General features: G+C 38.2%; 1 protein-coding gene across 1 annotated transcript in view; it reads right to left on the bottom strand.

The window, feature by feature from the left end:
* The window catches only part of SASS6 (SAS-6 centriolar assembly protein), a 59950-nt gene extending 37882 nt beyond the window's left edge, over positions 1–22068 (bottom strand). Inside the window, 7 exon segments of the mRNA XM_047785207.1 lie at positions 34–153; positions 1328–1393; positions 2189–2360; positions 6968–7072; positions 8020–8099; positions 9658–9718; positions 21733–22068. Of these exon segments, the coding sequence (XP_047641163.1) occupies positions 34–153; positions 1328–1393; positions 2189–2360; positions 6968–7072; positions 8020–8099; positions 9658–9718; positions 21733–22049 (921 nt within the window). The 5' untranslated portion in view covers positions 22050–22068.
* Positions 22069–22106: the final 38 nt, after the last annotated feature.

Raw genomic sequence — 22106 nt, 5'->3', positions numbered from 1 at the left:
AAAATATTTTTCTAGTTTTTTAAATGTTCATACCTGCAAAGCTTTTTCCTTCTCATTTGTCAGTTCCTGAGAATGCTTATTTGACAATGTTGCTGTGTGTGATGCCCATTCATTCCGTAACTTATCTAATTCTTGAATTTTTTCCGATAATGTCTGTGTAACAGTTGAATACAAAATATTAAAACGTTTGAATACGTTGTTAGACGAACCTGGCAATATTTGCAAAGGATACTGAAGAAAATGGAATTATAGCTTTTTAAGACACAGCAAAGCCTTTTCTTACATAGATTTTTTGAACTTGAAGACCTCAACAATATTAAACAACACAGGTTTGAAATGTACTGGTATACTCATACTCGGATTTTTTCCAATAAATACACATCACAGTACTATACAATTCACAGTTGGTTGAATCTGAGGATGTGGATCCAGATATGGAGGCCTGACTATAAAGTTATACATGGATTTTTCAACCGTAATGCTGAAGAACAACAGGGGGCCAAGGCCCCCTAACCCCTGTTGTATCAAGGGTCAACCCATTTACTTACACATCTAAAACTTAGTAACACAGGTTCCCAAGATGGGCCATGTGGAGCAGGACAATTTTCTACCTGAAGTCATACAGCTTATCAGATAATTTGGTCCTCAGTTTTTAGGAGTAGCTATGACTGAAATGATGATAAGCCTACCAGAGAAATTAATTCTGGACTTAACATAAGAAAGGAAGGGAAAGATTTAGAAGAAAGGAACTGAAAAAACCATTTGACAAGAGGAATGAGGTGAATAAAAGAGAAGGATGTGACAGATACTATACATTACCTTACTTACTGAAGATTTGGAGATTATGTCATAATTGAGGATAAGAGAAATGTTTGGATAATATCAAATGTCAAGAAGAAAAAGCATCAGGGAGTTCCTGTTTTGACGCAGCTGAAATGAATCCGACTGGCATCCATGAGGATGCAGGTTCAATCCCTGGCCTCGCTCAGTGGGTTAAGGATCCAGTGTTGCATGAGCTAAGGTACAGGTCGAAGACAAGGCTTGCATCTCCTGTGGCTGTGGCGTAGGCAGGCAGCTGATTTGACCCCTAGCCTGGGAACTTCCATAAGCCTCGGTTACGGCCCTAAAAAAGCAAAAAAAAAAAAAAAAGATGACGAAAAAGCAACAGATTAAGACACTAATTGGTAGGGGAAAGTGGCAAAAAGGAGAGGGAATCAATGTGGCATGCTTTGAAAAAAAAACATACAAAAGCCTAGATTTGATACAAGAAGCAATTCATAGACCATGTCTGGATGGCTTTACAAAGACAAAATGAAATCTGAATTACCTTTTGTGTGAAATTCAGTTGCCTGGTAACGTCATCTAGTGTTTGTGTTAATGATGATTTTTCTTCCTATTTATAAAAATAATAAAATCAAGCAGTTACAATTTAATTTAATCATCTGTATCTAGCCAAAGTGTAACAAAGTACAGCATCAGTGTCACCCTGGAAGTTTGTCAGAAATGCAGAATCTCAGGCTCTACCTCAGATCTTCTGAGTTAAAATATGCACAAGCAGGATCTCTAGATTTTCCTAACCATTAAATTTTCAGATGCAGTAATCCATAGCATTTGACTAAAAAGACTTTCTGAAAACTCTTAAGAGGCATCCCAATGTCATTTCTTTGTGCCGTATACCTCATATAATTATAGAGGACTTTGTAATCTTCAAGACACTTCTGTATATCTTATCTCATTTAAGATAGACTAAGAGTTCCCTGGTGGCCTAGCAGGGTATGGATCTGGCATTGTCACTGCTGTGGGTTCGATCCGTGGCCTGGGAACTTCTGCACGCCGCAGGTACAGCCAAAAATTCATATACATATAGACTAGATAGAGTAGATATTTCCATATATATCTTCCAACCGATAAAACCAAGACACCAAGAGTTTTAGTAACCTGTTCAAGCTCACAGAAAATTAGTAAAATCCCTGGGATCTAAATTTCTCAGTTCCTGGTCCAGTTCTATCCTGCTGCGCCTTGACTAAAACAATAAAATAAAATAGTCATTATATGTTATAAAAATTTCCTGGACATCTTTAAAAACCTTTATTCTGAAAATAAAATCTAATAGCAATATAGCTTTTCAGTGGTTTATCAGAGAACTTTGGGATTTATTTTTAAAGAATAACTTAAATTTAAATCTTACCTTGCTACATTTCAAACAGTCTGCTAGAAACTTCTTTATTTCCACATCACTCCCAGGTAAAAGTTTTAGTGAGAGGTGTGTAAGATGCTTAAAAGGATTTGTCTCTACCACATTTAAAAAGGCAGGTGAGTTATCCAAAATAGCTTCTGGAGAAACTAACTGTAGCAAAAACCTTTGAAAAGAAAGTGTCACATTACACATTTATGAAATAGTGAAGCTCTCCCCTTGAATCATGAGCTCCACTGGATCACCAATAATTAGAAGAATCAGAAAAGGGGGCAAACTAGAATCATAGAAGTTAATATGAAAGGACTCCCAATGGTAAAACTGGATTAACTGTTGTTAATAGTAAAATTGGTATTTATCTATTGATTGAACACAATGAACATAAATGTCCATGAGTTCACAATGAGAAACAGATGAGGAGAAAGATAAAGCAAAAGACTAAACACAAAAATAAACCAAAACCCCACTGAAATCACAAAAGTAACTATAGTAACAAGTCCTTACTTCGAAAATTGACAATTTAAAAGAATTGAGAACTTATCCTTTCCCATATGAATTTTCGGAGTAATCAAATAGATCTAACTTATGAAGGAAAGTTCTCCTTTATAGAATTACATCTAATAAATACAGAAAGAATGATGGAACTAGGAAAGCGTAATTCTGTAGTTCCTAATGAAATAACTGATTCAAACAATTATCAATTTTTTTTTTTGCCTTTTTGCCATTTCTTGGGCTACTCCCGTGGCATATGGAGGCTCCCAGGCTAGGGGTCTAATCAGAGCTACAGCCACCAGCCTACGCCAGAGCCACAGCAACACGGGATCCGAGCCTCGTCTGCAACCTACACCACAGCTCAGGGCAACGCCAGACCCTTAACCCACTGAGCAAGGGCAGGGATCGAACCACAACCTCATGGTTCCTAGTCGGATTCGTTAACTACTACGCCACGACGGGAACTCCCAAACAATCATCAATTAATGAAACTTACAGATATAAAGTTGGGGAACTTTACAATGAAAGGATCAGGTGTTAGCACTACATGAATATGGATATTCACACACACAAATCTGATTCTTCCCTTTTGCCAAGTTCATTACAAAAACATACACTCGAGATGCAAACTATTACATTTAGAATGGATAAACAACAAGGTCCTACTGTATAGGACAAGGAACAGTATTCAATCTCCTGAGATAGACCATGATGGAAAATGACATTAAAAAAAATATAGGAGTTCCTGCTGTGGCACAGAAGGTTAAGGACCCGGTCTTGTCCCTGTGGCAGCACAGGTCTGATTCCCGGGTCAGGAACACCCATACACCATGGGTATGGGAAAAAAAGAGAATGAATATATGTATACCTGAGTCACTTTGCTGTGTAGCAGAAATTGGCTTGCTATAAATCAATTATACTTTAATAATAAATTAAAAATATATATTTATATATATACTTGAACACTAATAAACTAACAAAGGAAACAACTCCATTTACAACTGCACCAAAAAGAAGAAAATTTCTAGGTAGGAAATCAATCTAATTAGCTAAAAGACTTGTACTCAGAAAACTACAAGACAGTGATAAAAGGAACTAAAGACATACAAACAGAAAGATATACCGTGTTCATGGATTGGAAGAATTAATATGATTTAAATGACTATACTACCCATGGCAATTTATAGATTCAATGCAATTCCTGTCAAAATACCAATGGCATTTTTCACAAAACTAGAACAACTTTTCTTTCATCTTTTTTTTAGGGCTGTTATCTGTGGCACATGGAAGTTCCTAGGCTAGGGGTTGAATTGGAGCTGCAGCTGCCAGCCTATGCCACAGCCACAGCAACACCCAGATCTGAGTGGCATCTGCAACCTATGCTGCAGCTTGCGGCAACACTGGATCCATAACCCACTAAGCAAGCTCAGGGATCAAACCTATATCCCCATGGATACTAGTCGGGTTCTTAACCTGCTAAGCCACAACAGGAATTCTGAGAGCAGCTAATTTTAAAATTTACATGGAAAACCAAAAGACCCCAAATAGCCAAAACAGTCTTTTTTTGGGTCTTTTGTCCTTTTAGGGCCACACCCATGGCGTGTAGAGGTTCCCAGGCTAGGGGTTAAATCAGAGCTGTAGCCGCCAGCCTACACCAGAGCCACAGCAACACCAGATCCAGATCAGGTCTGCAACCTACACCACAGCTCATGGCAATGCTGGATCCTTAACCCACTGAGCGAAGCCGGGGATCGAACCCGCAACCTCATGGTTCCCAGTCGGATTCGTTTCCACTGTGCCACAACAGGAACTCCACCAAAACAGTCTTAAGGAAAAAAAAAAAAAAACAGTTGGAGGAATCATGCCCCCTAACGTCACTCTACACCACAAAGCTACAATAATCAACAGTATGCTACTGACACAAAGAAAACACATACACAGATCAATGAACAGAATAGAGAACTCAGAAATAAACCCATGCACTATACAATTAATTAATCTACAACAAAAGAGGCAAGAATACACAATAGGGAACGACAGTCTCTTCAATAAGTGGTGCTGGGAAAACTGGACAGTTACATGTAAAGGAATGAAATCAGAACATTCTAACACCATATACATTAAAACTCAAAATGGATTAAAGACCTAAATGTAAGACCAGAAACCGTAAAACTCCAGAAGAGAACATAGGCAAGTGCTCTCTGGCAAGAACAGTAGCAATATTTTTTTGGCTCTGTCTCCTAAAAAGCAAAGAAAAAAAAGCAAAAATAAACAAGTGGGATCTAATTAAACTTAAAAGTTTTTGGGAGTTCCTGTCTTGGCGCAGCCAAAACAAATCCAACTATGAACCATTCAATTGCAGGTTTGATCCCTGGCCTTGCTCAGTGGGTTAAGGATCCAGCATTGCCCTAAGCTGTGGTGCAGGTTGCAGACACGGCTCAGATTTGGTGCTGCTGTGGCTCTGGCATAGGCTGGTAGCAACAGCTCTGATTTGACCCCTAGCCTGAGAACCTCCATATGCCTTGGATGCAGCCCTAAAAAGATAAAAAAAGACCCCCCAAAAAAAAAAGTTTTTGCACAGCAAAGGAAACCATCAACAAAACAAAAATACAACCTACTGAATGAGAGAAAATACTTGCAAGTGATATGACTGATAAAGGGTTAATATTCCAAAATACATAAATGGCTCGTACAACTCAACATCAAAACAAAAACAAAAACAAACAAACAAAAAAAACCCACACTGATTTTAAAAATGGACAGAAGATTTGAAAGACATTTTTCCCAAGATGTATAGATGGCCAACCGGCACATGAAAAGATGCTCAACCTGGCAAATCATCAGGGAAATGCAAATCAAAACCACAGTGAGGAAGTTCCCGTTGTGGCTCAGTAGTAACAAGCCCAACTAATATCCATGAGGATGCGTGTTCAAATCCCTGGCCTCATTCAGTGGATTGAGGATCCAGTCCCGCCATGAGCTGTGGTGTAGGTCGAAGGCACAGCAAGGTTCTTAGTTAGGTTGCTGTGACTGTGGCGTAGGCCAGCAGCTGCAGCTTTGATTCAACCCCCTAGCCTGGGAACTTCCACATGCCGCAGATGTGGCCCTAAAAAGCAAAAAACAAACAAACAAACAAAAACAAAAAAACCCCAAAAAACAAAAACCCACAATGAGAATGGCTATCATCAAAAAGAACACAAGAGCAAATGACAAGAATGTGGGAGAAAGGGAACTCTGCTATACTTCTGGTGGGAATGTAATTAGGTATAGCCACTATGGAAAACATTCAGGCTTCTCAAAAAACTAAAAACAGAATTCCATTCCTGGGTATATATCTAAAACACACAAAAACGCTAATTCAAAAAGATATGTGCACCCGAATGTTTATAGCAGCATTATTTACAATTGCCAAAATATAGAAGTTAAACTAAATGGTCATCAACAGATGAATGGATAAAGATGTGCTCTATATCTATATCTATCTACACACAAACACACACACAGTGGAATACTACTCAGCCAAAAAAAAAAAAAAGGATGAAATTTTGCCATTTACAACAACATGGATGGACCTAAGAGGGTATTATGCTAAGCAAAATGTCAGAGAATGCAAATACTGTATGATATCATTTATATGCGGAATCTAAAAAATACAACATACCAGAGAATATAACATATACAAAAAAGAAACACACTCAAAGATACATAGTGATTACCAATGGGGAGAGGGAGGCAGGGAGGGGAAAGATAGGGGTATGAGATTAAGAGACAGAACTGCTATGTATAAAATAAATAAGCTACAAGTATATATTGTACAATGCAGGGAATATAGTCAATATTTTATAGTATGGGTTTACGGTGTGGGTTTTTTTTTATGTTGAGTTGTACGAGCCATTTATGTATTTTGGAATATTAACCCATTATCAGTCATATCATTTGCAAGTATTTTCTCTCATTCAGTAGGTTGTATTTTTGTTTTGTTGATGGTTTCCGTTGCTGTGCAATAACTTTATTTTCCTATAAATGGAAAATAACCTTTAGAAAAAATATATACTTGATGCTGCTAAATATTTCAGCTAACTTTAACAGTTAAGATATGAAAATGAAGGGATAAATATTTCTGATTTTATAAATCTGAAATTTATGAAGCTCTCACCACAGCTTTAAAAATAGACAAGGGTACTTATAGTACTTGGGCAATATTTTGCCATCAACTTTTCCTACAAAAAAAGAGTTTGTTTTGAGGGAAGCTTAATGATATAGTGCTCTCCAGAGACTTACCTTGGAATTTCTTTGGTGTGTTCTTGGGTACACTGCTGAAGGAGATCTATGAATTTCTGTGGGAAAGCTAAGAAGTCTATCAGAAGACCTTGCTGGAATTTTAAACTATTCAGAAGACAGGAAAGAGATTTATTTTTTAGAATTTTAATTACTAAACGATCATAAATAACACCCTGAAAGACTATTTATTTACTGAATACCCATTATAATCAAGAACTAAGGAAACTCTGATTTTTTTTTTTTTTTGTCTTTTTGCCATTTCTTGGGCCGCTCCCGCGGCATATGGAGGTTCCCAGGCTAGGGGTCGAATCGGAGCCGCAGCCACTGGCCTACGCCAGAGCCACAGCAACGTGGGATCCGAGCCGCGTCTGCGACCTACACCACAGCTCACGGCAACACCAGATTGTTAACCCACTGAGCAAGGGCAGGGATCAAACCCGAAACCTCGTGGTTCCTAGTCGGATTCGTCAACCACTGCGCCATGACGGGAACTCCAGGAAACTTTGATTTTTATAGTTTATTTAGGAGTTCCTGTCGTGGCTCAGCAGTTAACGAACCCGACTAGGATCCATGAGGACACGGGTTCCATCCCTGGCCTGGCTCAGTGGGTTAAGGATCCAGCATTGCCATGAGTTGTGGTGTTCGTCACAGACCTGACTCAGATCTGGTGTGTGTGGCGCAGGCTGGCAGCTGTAGCTCTGATTTGATCCCTAGCCTGGGAACCTCTATATGCTGCAGGTGTGGCCCTAAAAAGAAAAAAATTAAAAATTAAAAAATCAAAAAATATATAGTTTATTCAATGGGAGATAAAAGGTGAAAAATCTAGCTCAAATTGCAAATTTCTGAGCGTTATAAGCAGAATGCTGATAATCTATGAAATATTTATTTTCAAAAACAGCCTGAGTAATCACAGTATAAATGGTCCAGGGCTCCCAAAATACCTAAATGTTCTTAACAGATATGTGTTTCAAAGAGAACAGTACCAATAATTCATAAAACATTAAAAACTTACTTATTCTTAAATATAAAACCAGAAAAATAAATAGACTTACCTCTGAAAATCTTCCTCAGATATAACAAGGTTATACAGAAAAAATGGATCAGTATCATCAGTCAGACGGATAACTAAATCCTAAAAGAAAGATTGTTATTTTTCAGTGTAAAAGTAGATTTGGCTTTTAGAGTAACACCTTCCTTCTTGGATGTGAAATCACGCAGTAACATCAATCTAACACTGCTGTAGTTCAAATGGCTTTGTTTTCTGGTGCTGCTGGACTCTCACTGGCTTTTTGGAGACTTAATATCTTAAGGGCTGATAGACATACTGCTCCTTGAGAGCCATATGGAGTGGAGGGTGGGAAAGGAAGGAGTCTATAAAAGTTAATTAAATGCTAGGAGGTAGAACTGAGGAATATCATTCTATGAGAGGCTTAGGAAAGTTCAGACCCAACCCTTGCTGCACGATGATTCCATGACAAAAATATTCTTTAACCACTGATCATATCATACTCAATTATACTTTCAGTTTCCTTCGAGTTAACTGGTATTTCCAAAGTGACAAATACATCAGCAGAAGCAACAATCATCCCCCCTAGATAAGAAAGGAGCATTTGTCTCTCAGGCAGAGGACAGGGGTATCAGGTGACAGGCTACCAGGGCTTATTCCTAAGAGCCTATTCCCTCCCACTCCAGGTGGCTGCTGATGTGGAACTCCATCTGTTTTCACATTCATAAAAACCACTTTTCAGGTAATTAAATTAGTTAAATGTACCATATGGCAGACCATCACAGCAGCTAAAGTTGACAAGGTACACAGAAAATACGTATGTCAGGAAACATTGGAATAAGGAAAACAGGAATAGCAATATGATGGAAGACTAATAAAGAAAGAGCATTCAGGTTAAGAATAAATTTCTACTTTGAAATAAAATCTACTTGTGGTTACTGAGGAACTGCTAAACCACTTACAAACAGAGCTAGAAAATGAAGAGGCACAGCAGGCATAAGGAATAACATGTAAGAAGTATAATATATAATCTTTACTATGGAAAATTAACAATCTAGGTACTTGCTCTGCCTCAGAAGGCTCTGTTCTTAAAGCAGCTTCTATGTAAGCATTTCTTGAAATCCACCCCAAGATGCTATAAAAAACTGAAGCTGTTACTAGTACTACCAGGTCCTTGAATATGTTTAAGGAAAGCAATGACAGTGAAAAGCTACTGTATTACTTAGCCCTCTATTCTATATCCACATCCCTGTTAATGATTTATACTTTTAAATCAGATTAGACTGATGCTCTAAATGCCTCTCTTCAAAAGGCAAAAAGCTTCAAGAACATCTCCCTACAATGCCTCAATTCATTCTGTTCTCACATTTACATGAAACCCCAATTCTACAGGGTAGCAAGATATATTCTAGCAACTTAAAAAATGCATTGGGCAAACCAAAGGAGACTACTGTCCAATCCCCAAATCCTGCATGCTTTAGAAACATATGGTATAATAATCTCTCATCTCAGTTGTTGTCTTAGTAGATTCTACCCCACCTAGATGTGCAAGTTACGATACAGCCCAAAATTAAAAAGCAAGATGATGTAACAAAAGATCTCACATTCTGAAAGAACAAAAATAATTATAATGTTCAGAAATTACCCTATTTCAAAAAAAAATTATTGCAAAATAAACACTAACCTTTCTGTGAACTGGGTTAGATACTGATTGTAGTTCAATGCTCACTCTGATACTCACTCTCCTGTATGAAAAGATACACCCAACTATCAGAAACATTCACATGAAATGAATTATCACTATTATTTGCACAGGTCACCTTTTCCATCTTAAGCCACAAAATCTTCCACAGGTCTTCCCTAACTTGTGAAGAGATGTTTGGAAAGCACGTTGGATTTGAAGTTTAAGTTTCTGCTTTTCCATAGATAAATAATCAGGTTTTTAACCTGAGGCTTTTTCTTTCTTGTAAAAAGAGGTTGCAGACGGAGCTCAGATCTGGCATTGCTATGGCTGTGGTACAGGCCAGCAGGTGCAGCTCTGATTCGACTCCTAGCCAGGAACTTCCATGTGCCACACATGTAGCCCTAAAAATAAAAAATAAATAAAAAGAGGTTGTTGTGAGGATTAAATGAGATAAACAATGTGGCATGTCCATCATAGCCTAGTATTCAACCTTTCTGTCCTGATTCTCAAATACCATCTATCAAAAGACACGCCATCAGTTTTATAACAACTTTTCACATTTAAAAACTATCAATTCAAAAACTCAAATTGATTTATGGGATATTTCATTTGGAAAATTTTAAATGTGAGGCAATATTAGAATACTTTGAAATGTTCACAACCAGTGAAATAAGATACTATTTCCTTCCCTAACACATACACAAAAAAACTGTTTTTCAGATTCACAAACTACATCTGCTCAACAGAATCTCCAGGCAATATATCCATGGAAGTATCGTCAACAAGTTTATTATCATCTATCTAATCCTGCAGCAACTCTAACTGTAAAGGCAAAAAAAAAAAAGTAGCTTTACACTTTCTATATTGCATCTTAGAAAATTCAATATTGAACAGGTGCTCATAAACATCAATCGAATTGGGCAAAAGTATTTAAATAATTCAAGAAATAAAGTGGAAAATAGTGAAAAAAAATTTCTGCACAAGTGGTTCTCAAATTATTCTGCTACAATTAAATAATAATGGTCTTTCCCTGATGTGCAGAGAAAGTTAACAAATTGAATTTGTTCATTTTTCTCCTGCTTCCTATTTTTTTTTACACTTTTTAAAAATTATAGTTGATGTACAATGTTGTGGCAATTCCTTCTTGTATGGCAAAGTGACCTGGTCATACATATACATTCATTTTCTTATATTATCTTCCATCATGGTCTATCCCAAGAGACTGGATATAGTTCCCTGTGCTATACAGTAAGACATCATGGCTTATCCATTCTAAATGTAACAGTTTGTATCTACTAACCCTAAACTCCTACTACTACTACTCCCTCCTCCCTCTATTTTCAGTTATTTTTTTTTTCTTTTTGGCCATGCCCATGGCATGCAGAAGTTCTGGGGCCAGGGACAGAACCTGCGCCACAGCAGTAACAGTGCCAGATCCTTAATCCACTGAGCCACAAGGAAATTCCTTGGGTTATTCTTTTAAAGATGTTTTAAACTTTTCCCACATTCTAATACTTATCTACTATAGAAATATAGACACAGTAACCAAGTGCTGATGGGAAAAACTTGGTAAAAGTTAACTAAGACTAGTTCAACTGTTTAGATTTTTTTATGCTGGCATGTAATTTATAGCGATTTAATACATATCATTTTAATTAAATTTCTTATTGAACATATGATTGGATGTTAAATCTTAGTTCATAAGATGAGATTACCATAAATCGTCTATTATCTAAAAAAAGAACAAGCAACACTAAAAAACACCACAAAGATAGGAAGAATTGCCATTAAAACAAGGGAGTGTTTTGTTTGTATTATTCTAGCATTTAAAGCAATAAATGTGAGGGAGTTCCCTTTAGTGCAGTGGGTTAAGGATCTAGTACTGTTACTGCAGCAGCTTGGGACGCTGCTGTGGCACAGGTTCAATGCCCAGGCAGGAAACTTCCACATGTCATTGGCTTGGCCAAAAACAAACCAACAAAAAGACAAACAAAATCAATAAAAAAAGGAGTTCCCATCTTAGTGCAGCAAAAATGAATCCGACTAGGAACCATGAGGTTGCAGGTTCGATCCCTGGCCTCGCTCAGCAGGTTAGGGATCTGGCGTTGCTGTGAGCTGTGGTGCAGGTCACAGAAGAGGCCTGGATCTGGCGTTGCTGTGGCTGTGGTGTAGGCGAGCTGGGAAGCTCCATATGCCATGGATGAGGCCCAAAAGACAAAAAACAAACAAACAAACAAACCAAAACCAAAAACAATAAGCAATACATATGAAACAGATTTAAACTCTTACTCCAAATCCACTTAAGTGTTCTTGGCAGAAAAAAACCCTTCAATTCCCTAACTTGAAAAATAAGTCAGAGAGGTTCCATCATGGCTCAGTGGTAACGAACCAGACTAGGATCTATGAGGAAGAGGGTTCAATCCCTAGCCTCGCTCAGTGAGATAAGGATCCAGCACTGCCATGACCTGTGGTGTAGGTCGCAGATGTGGCTTGGATCCCACATTCCAGTGGCTGTGGCCTAGGCTGGCAGCTATAGCTCTGATTTGACCCCTAGCCTGGGAACTTCCACATGTTGAGGGTGCAGCCCAGGGGAGAAAAAAAAAAAAAAAGAGAGAGAGAGAGAAAAAGAAGTGGATTGAGTTAGGTTTGTGAAGGCCTTTTCAACTCTACAATGTCATTCTGTTTGGTTCTCAATCTTCGAAGTTTTTTCAAACTTCACTGCCGCGGTGGTATGACACTGTGGTTGATAACCCACTTTTTATACTTACACCCACTTATAAAGTGTTTCATATTTGATTAATTTGTAAAAAGAAATACAAGAAACATCCACTTAATGTTTTTACATAATACTGTAAGAGTTGTATTATTATGATAATTCCCCAATCATATTAATGATATTGTTGCCTATATTCCAAAAGCCTAGATTAAGAACATTTGAAGTTTGGAGAAAAAAGAGGAGTAAAGGCTCACATATGAAAACTACTTCCCAAGGAGATGGGATTAAGATGGTGGAACAGATGGACTGGAGCTCAACTTCTCTCCTAAAAACAACAAAATTTACAACCAAATACTGAGGAATCTTCAACCAAATGGACTGGAAACTTTCAAAATGATATCCCACTCCAGAAGACAAAGAGGAGGCCACATCAACAGCCTCTAGGAAAAAGACTTTAGATCACTAATGCTGAAGGTGATGCAAGACATTGGAAATAAACTGGAGGCAAAGATGGATAATTTATAGGAAATGCTGAGCAAAGAGATGCAAAATACAAAACTTAAACAAGAAGAGATGCAGGGAGGAGGTCCCATCATGGCTCAGTGGTTAATCAATCTGACTAGGAACTGTGAGGTTGCAGGTTCGATCCCTGGCCTTGCTCAGTGGGTAAAGGATCTGGCATTGCCATGAGCTGTGGTGTAGGTTGCAGACACGGCTCGGATCCCGCATTGCTGTGGCTGTGGTATAGGCCAGTAGCTACAGCTCTGATTGGATCCCTAGCCTGGGAACCTCCATATGCCACGGAAGTGGCCCAAGAAATGGCAAAAAGTCAAAAAAAAAACAACAAAAAAAAAAAAAACAAGAAGAGATGCAAAATACAATAACTGAAATAAAAAATTCACTAGAAGCAACCAACAGCAGAATACAGGAGGCAGAAGAACGAATAAGCAAGGTGGAGGACAGATTAGTGGAAATTACGGATGCAGAACAGAAAAGAGAAAAAAGATTGAAAACAAATGAAGAGAGTCTCAGAGATCTCTGGGACAATGTTAAATGCAGCAACATCTGTATTATAGGGGTGCCAGAAGGAGAGGACAGAGAGAAGGGGACAGAAAAAATATTTCAAGAGGTAATAGCCGAAAATGTCCCTAACATGGGAAAGGAACCACTCACTCAAATCCAGGAAGCACAATGAGTACCATATAAAATAAACCCAAGGAGGAACACCCCGAGACACATATTAATCAAAGTGACCAAAATTAAAGACAAAGAGAGAATACTGAAAGCAACTAGGGAAAAGAAACCAGTAACATACAAGGGAACCCCAATAAGGGTATTGGCAGATTTTTCAGCAGAAATTCTGCAGGCCAGAAGGGAGTGGCATGATATACTTAACGTGATGAAAGGAAAAACCTCCAACCAAGATTACTTTACCCAGCAAGGTTCTCATTCAGATTTGAAGGAGAAATCAAAACCGTCACAGATAAGCAAAAGTTGAGAGAATTCAACAACACTAAACTAGCCTTATAACAAATACTAAAGGAACTTCTCTAGGCAGAAAAGAAAAGACAGCAACAGGAAACAAAAATTCCACAAATGACAAGGCTTACCAGTAAAAGTATACATACAGTAAAGATACGAAATCATCCATGCACGATTATACCACCAAAATCAGAAATCATGAGAAGAGGTGGGTACAAATGCAGGATACTGGAGATGAACTTGCAATTAAGAGAACAACTTAAAACAATCTCGTATACATATAGACTCTTATATCAAAACTTCAGAATACCTGCAAACCAAAAATCTACAATTGATACACAAACAAGGAATCTCTGAAGAAGAAATATATCTCATAGTAAATAAGTGCATAATCCACCATGAAGGGGGTCATTTGACATCATTCTTGCAATGCTGAAGTCTTCCTACATCTGATTCTGATTTCCTATCCATCAAAGAATTTATGATAATCATAATTAAATAATACAACTGTACAATTAAATAATATAGGTCTACAATTGTATTATTAATAACCATTTCTTTCCATGGTACAATGTAAAGTCTATAATGTCTTGTTTATCACATTACCTAGAATGGTGTAATGCCTTTATTAAAGAATCAATGAGATGCAACAAATTGTGAGGACATATTTATATAGTTACACTGTTTTTTAACCAACTTATGCATTTTATATTTTACTTATTTTCAGAGGGTGTATTATTTTTGTTATGCTTACCAGTTGTTATTCTTTTTACTATGCTATGTAAAATATTTAATGGTATATAAGGCTTTCTTCTTTATAAATTTTAGTTGCATAATATAACAATTTAATATAATGCTAATTTTTAAAGAAAAATTGAAATGTAATAGATAAAACTAAGTAGTAAAGATGAAAGCCATAAAATTGGGATAAAGTATAGAATAAATTTCCTATTTGTCTCAGCATATTTTCCATTCCACTTCTCCAAAGGGAGTCGCTTAATAGGTTTCTTAAGATCCATAATATAATAATCTGTGTGAATGTAATTCTGTTTAATTATATGTATTTTATTTTGTAAAAAAAAAAAAAATTAAAGAACAGGCATTCTTCCTAAACCATGCAAACCAATCACTAGATATTATTGAACATGAAAACAAAATTGTATACAGTAATGAATATTTTTACTTTGGAATTAGTTAACTAGCTAGTTACCTACAATTATAAAAGAGCTATGAAGATATAGCTGAAGGGTAAGATTTAAAGTGTTCTGTAATTACTGTATGATAGATAGTTTCTTACCACTATACACTCAGAATTGTCAATTCAAACTGTTTCCAATTTGAATTCTACCAAGTTTTCTTAATTAGTTTCTAACAAGATTTGCTTCATTAATGGAGTTTTTATTATTGTTGTAATTAAAAATAATTATGGAATATGTGCACACTTCTCAAAAAGAAAAAATTTTAAATGAAAAAGAAAAAAACAAGACAAACAGATCAATCACAATGACTGAAATTGAAACTGTGATTAAAAAACTTCCAACAAACGAAAGTCCAGGACCAGATGGCTTCACAGGCAAATTCTATCAAACATCTAGAGAAGAGCTAACACCTATCCTTCTGAAACTATTCCAAAAAATCACAGAGGAAGAGGCATTCCCAGACTCACTCTATGAGGCCACGATCACCCTGATACCAAAACCAGACAAAGATACCATAAAAAAAGAAAACTACAGGCCAATTTCACTGATGAACATAGATGCAAAAATCCTCAACAAAATCCTAGCAAACTGAATCCAACAATACATTAAAAGGATTGTACATCATGATCAAGTGGGATTTATCTCAGGGATGCAGGGGTTCTTCAATATCTGCAAATCAATCAGTGTGATACACCACATTAACAAATTGAAGAATATAAACCATACGATCCTCTCAATAGACACAGAAAAAGCCTTTGACAAAATCCAACAGTCATTTCTGATAAAAACCCTTCAGAGAGTGGGCATAGAAGGAACCTACCTCAACATAATAAACGTCATATATGACAAACCCACAGCAAACATCTTTCTCAATGGTGAAAAGCTGAAAGAATTCCTGCTGAGATCAGGAACAAGACAAGATGTCCACTCTCATCACTACTATTCAACATAGTTTTGGAAGTCCTAGCCATAGCAGTCAGAGAAGAAAAGGAATCCAAATTGGAAAGGAAGAAGTAAAACTATCACTATTTGCAGATGACATGATACTATACCTAGAGAATCCTAACCTAAAGACTCTATCTACCAGAAAACTGTTAGTGCTTATCCATGAATTTGGCAAAGTCACAGGACATGAAACTAACACACAGAAATCGACTGCATTTCTATATACTAACAATGAAAGATCAGAAAGAGAGATTAGGGAAGCAATCCCATTTACCATCGCATCCAAAAGAATAAAATACCTAGGAGTAAACCTACCTAAAGAGACAAAAGACCTGTACTCTGAAAACTGTAAGACACTGATGAAAGAAATCAAAGACGACACAAACAGATGGAAAGACATACCATGCTCTTGGACTGGAAGAATCAGTATTATCAAAATGACTATACCTCCCCAGGCAATCTACAAATGCAATGCAGTCCCTATCAAATTACCAAGGACATTTTTCACAGAACTCAAACAAAATATTCTAAAGTGTGTTTGGAAGCACAAAAGACCCAGAATAGCCAAAGCCATCCTGAGGAAGAAAAATGGAGCTGGAGGAATCAGGCTCCCTGACTTCAGACTATACTACAAAACAACGGTCATCAAAACCATGTGGTACTGGCACAAAGACAGAAATACAGATCTATACTGGAACAGAAGAGGAAGCCCAGAATTCAACCCATGCACCTACAGCCAACTAATCTATGACAAAGGAGGCAAGAATATACAATGGAGAAAAGACAGCCTGTTCACTAAGTGGTGCTGGGAAAACTGGACAGCCACATGGAAAAGAATGAAATTAGAACACTCCCTATACACAAAATAAACTCAAAATGGATTAAAGACCTAGATATAAGACCAGACACTGTAAAACTCTTAGAGGAAAACATGGGCCAAACATTCTCTGACATAAACGACAGCAACATCTTCTCAGATCCACCTCTTAGGGTAACCGGAGTAAAAACAGAAATAAACAAATGGGACTTAATTAAACTTAAAACTTTCTGCACAGCAAAGGAAACCTTAAACAAAATGAAAAGACAACCCCCAGAATGTGAGAAAATCTTTGCCAATGGAGCGACTGACAGGGGATTCATCTCCAAAATTTATAAACACCTTCTGCAGCTCTGTACCAAAAAAACAAACAACCCCATCAAAAAATGGGCAGAAGATCTAAACAGATAATTCTCCAAAGAAGACATATGAATGGCCAAAAAACAGATGAAAAGATGTTCACCATCACTCATTATTAGAGAAATGCAAATCAAAACCACTATGAGGTGCCACCGCACACCAGCCAGAATGGCCAGCATCTAAAAAGTCTACAAACAATAAGTGCTGGAGAGGGTGTGGAGAAAAGGGAACCCTCCTACACTGTTGGTGGGAATGTAAATTGGTGCAACCACTGTGGAAAACAGTATGGAGATTCCTCAGAAAACTAAAAAAAAATTACCATTTGACCCAGCAACCCCACTCCTCGGCATCTCTCCAGAGAAATCCATGACTGGAAAAGACACATGTACTCCGATGTTCATGGCAGCACTATTTGCAATAGCCAAGACATGGAAACAACCTAAATGTCCATCAACAGAGGAGTGGCAATGAGACAGGAACATCACATGCTATCACTGACATGTGGAATCTGAAAAAAGGACACAACGAACTTCTTTGCCAAACAGATACTGACTCACAGGCTTTGAAAAACTTATGGTTTCCAAAGGAGAAAGGTTGGGGGGTGGGGGGATGCGCTCAGGGTGTGGGATGGAAATTCTATAAAATTGGATTTTGATGATCATTGTACAACTATAAATGTAATAAATTCATAAGTAATAAAAGAATACAAAATTTTTAAAAATTTAAAAAAACTATTTCCCATGTTTACTTCAAAAACTTTCCTAGAAGTATCTTGCAGAAAAATGTGAGCTTTCAGAGGATGTGAAATTACAAAACCTATTTTCGCCACTGCAATGGTCACTTTCATGGGAATAATACAAAACAATTTTTTAAAAAAATGCTCTAAAATAAATGCCACATTCTGAACGCTGCACAAATCTGCACGACATCCTCCCTGTCAGTTAGATTTGGCCTTCACAGAACTGGATTCCAGCCCACCTCTACACCTAGTAGCTGCGATCTTAAACTCTCAATGCAAACAAAAGCTACTCTAAGCCAGGTGCTATGCTGGGTGCTAGGGTTACAAACAGAAATACATGTGGCCCATGGCCTCAAACTGAGATCAGATTAAACTACTTTACCCTAGATTTGCATCTGATTTGGAGTTTAAGGCTTCAAGACAGAGGAGGGAAGGGTTACTAGCACTTACTGAGTACATACAGTACTGTGGGCCTGCCAGGCATTTTGCTTATATCATCTTATTTAACAACAATAATCTTGTTTGGTAAATGTGATCTCTGTCTTACAAAGAACTTGAGATGCAGTTAGAAACTTGGTTAAGGTCACACTGCAGACCCCAAATTAGAACTCAGATCTTTCACCTACATGATGCTATCTAATAAATGAATAAATAAGAACAATTTCTACTTGGGCAACTTTGAAAAGGTCTCTATAGCAATGGGATTTAAGACAGACCTATAAGGTCTTGAAAGAAAAAAGCATTTGAGGTAGAAGGATGAGCAGGAATAAAGGTACGGGTATTGACCATATGATATCACTTATATCTGGAACCTAATATGTGGCACAAATGAACCTTTCCACAGAAAAGAAAATCATGGACTTGGAGAATAGACTTGTGGTGGCCAAGGGGGAGGGAGTGGGAGGGATTGGGAGCTTGGGGTTAATAAATAAAATCTATTGCTTTAGGAATGGATTAGCAATGAGATCCTGCTGTGTAGCACTGAGAACTATGTCTAGTCACTTATGATGGAGCATGATAATATGAGAAAAAAGAATGTATAAATTTATGTGTAACTGGGTCACCATGCTGTACAGTAGAAAAAAATTGTATTGGGGAAATAACAATTAAAAAATTTTTATAAGAAAAAAAAAGTTCGGTATTGAGAGACTAGCAGGTAGACTCAGAAGCTAACAAGTAGTCTTGTGTGCCTAAGGTATTGAGGAGAGGAGCTCAGGAAATAAAAAAATGAAAAAAGCAGGTTAGAGTCAAACCATGGGCTTCAAAGTTTTGCATCACTTTCCTCCAAGTTCTCTGAGCACTACCACTGTTTGCAACTCAAGCTCCTTCTTCTCTATGGCTTTAGTTCATTCATATTACTTCATGTATTAATCACACTTTAAAAATACCTAATGTTTAGAGAATGCTCTTTAAGTTCCAGGCACTGTTTTAAACACTTCATATGTATGAATTGACTTCATGCTCATAATAACCGCAAAAGGCAGGTACTTTCATAGATGAGGCACAGGGAATTTAAGTAAGAAAAATTGTACATAACCAAACAGAAAGCGGTAGAACTGGAATTTAAACCCAGACAATCTGGCTCCAGAGCCTGAACTCTTAGCCTGTGCCATGCTGCCTCTCCAAGAAAGGAAAACCTTTCTGTTTTCCTTATTAAAGTGTGAGATCCTTGACGGCTAGAATGAAAACTTTTTTTGCTGCTGTTGTTGGAGGAAGGGAGCTTTATATCCTCAGCACCTAGGACAGTGCCTAATACACAGTAGGCATTCATAAACAAGAGTTGAACTGGATTGTTTAAAGAGCCGGGATTGTTTTTCCTGTAAGTCAAGGGCCACATGGTAAGTATTTTAGGCTTTGCAGGCCATAAGGTCTCTGTTACATTTATTCATTTCTGCCCTTATAGCACAGAAGCAGCAATAGGTAATTCTTGAACAGATGAGAACAGCTGCATTTAACAGAGCTTTATCATAGTTCCCGTTGCAGTGCAGTGGATTAAGGACCTGACATTGCCTCTATGAGGATGTGGGTTCGATTCCTGGCCTCACCCAATGGGTTAAAGACCTGGCATTGCTGTGGCTGTGGTGTAGGCCTCAGCTGCAGCTCCAATTCAACCCCTGGCTGGGGAACTTCCTTATGCTACAGATGCTACTGTAAAAATATAAAATAAAGCTTTACCAAAAAAGGCAGTGGGCCATTTGGTCCATGGGCTCTAATAGTGTGCTGACCCCTGCTGCAGGAGAAAGGAATACATGAAACCTTTCTAAGCAAGAGAAATGAAAAGGCTGAAATAGTGTTTTAAGGAGGTAACTGTGATGACAATGTAATGAGATGAAGAAGTGCTAGGAGTTTCAATATTGGAATCCGAAATTATGCCCCCCCACCTTTTATCTCTCTATAATCATTCCAGAACAGGGCTGTCCAACAGAGATACAATGAAGCCACCTATGTAATCTTTAACTTTTTAGAAGCCACATTTAAAAAATTAAAACGGATAAAATAATTTTAATATTTAACCCTATATATCCAAAATATTGCCTATATATGCAAAATGCAAAATACATGTTAAGATAATGATTTATAAATTCCATCAATATAAAAATGGAAACATTTTACATACCTTTTTTCTCATAGTAAGTTTTCAAAGTCCAATGTGCATTTTACTCATGCCACATCAGTTCCGATTAGCTCCATTTCAAATGTCCAATAAACATAGTGGCTCCCATATTGGGCAGCACAAAAGAATAACCAACTAGTCTACAAATCTCCATTTACAGCTGTTGGTTTTGGTACCATCTCCTCCCTGGCTTGCCAATTGATTCTGGACCTAATTCTGAACTACATACTAATTTCACATCACTGGCAGCTCAACAAATCAATGTCTTCATTTCTTTTAATGTCACATTTCCACACCACTTAGTTTTCACATATATTTTCACACTTGATCCTCATTAACAACCAACCATGTAGGTAGCCATGTTTTATCAGCTTTACTAATGAAGAAAATCAAGGTTCAGAGAAGAGCCAGCTGACACTGAGTGGTGCACTTGAGACAAAACTGAAATCTCCTGCCAAATCTCCCTACTTCAGCCTCAACAGCACCACCTCTTTAACCAAAGTTGTAACTTTCACATTTATCTGTGATACTGGCCTTTATTTCCACCCTCACCAGACTGTAAACTCCACCAACACAAGAACTCTCCTGATCACTGTATCCCCGGTGCCCAGGAAGGGTGTTCAACGTTTGTTGAATGACTAAATGAATATATGGTTTTCACCAATTGTTTTTCAATTTATTACACGTAATTTATTTTTAGTAACTATGGCGAAAGAGAGGTAATACACCACAAATTTGTAGGGCTTTTTTTTTTTTAAGTCTAACCTTACATTTACTTCCAGTAGCGTTCAAAGGAGAGAGGGGGGGGAAAAGGGCCGTGAGCCAAAGCCTGAATTCTAGTGCCCGCCCGCCGTGAACTCGTGAGCTCTCACGCAAATTACTTAATTTCTCCGAGCCAGAGTTCTTATCCGTCAAAAAGAGAAAAGGGCTATCATCTCCATGACAACATCCAGAGATAAGATTAAAAAAAAAAAAAAAACACGAAAACTGATGCGGGTCGGCGACCCATTCCTCACTCTTCCCTCCCCAGCAACGGCGGACTTTGAAATGACCACGAGGTCCCAGCTAGCTCTGTCTCCGCGGCCCGGGGAGGTCGGCCGCACACCCAGCGCAGTCCGGTGCCCACCGGCCGGAGCCGCCATCTTTCCCCCTTGGCCCGACCCCTAACCGCCACCCGCGGGCACAGAGTAACGCGGCCCTCACCTCTCCTCGCAGTCTTTACATTTCACCTGCAACGGGACGAGTTGCTGGAACAGAATCTGGCTCATGCTGAACCCCTGCCCCGGCCGGTGTGCGGAAAAATCCAAACGGGCCGGCGGGTCAGCGGTACTAGCCTGAAAGGCCTCCGGGGCCTGTTTAAGTTTGGCGCTCGGCTTCCGCGGAAGAGGCGGGGAAAGTGAAGCAGAGACGATACGGAGGAGGTTTGGGCCTCGCCGGCCACCATCAGCTTCTTCCGGTTTTGTGACGGCTGGGCGGGCGTTCCGGGTACCATCCTGCGTGGCGGGATCCGAGGCCGCCATATTTGTTAAGGGAAGGGAACCCGAGAGACGCTAACAACTTTTCCTCTCTTCACCGGA

Source organism: Phacochoerus africanus, chromosome 6, assembly GCF_016906955.1.
Source record: "Phacochoerus africanus isolate WHEZ1 chromosome 6, ROS_Pafr_v1, whole genome shotgun sequence".
Classification (NCBI taxonomy): domain Eukaryota; kingdom Metazoa; phylum Chordata; class Mammalia; order Artiodactyla; family Suidae; genus Phacochoerus; species Phacochoerus africanus.
This window is presented reverse-complemented; position numbering and strand designations above follow the sequence as displayed.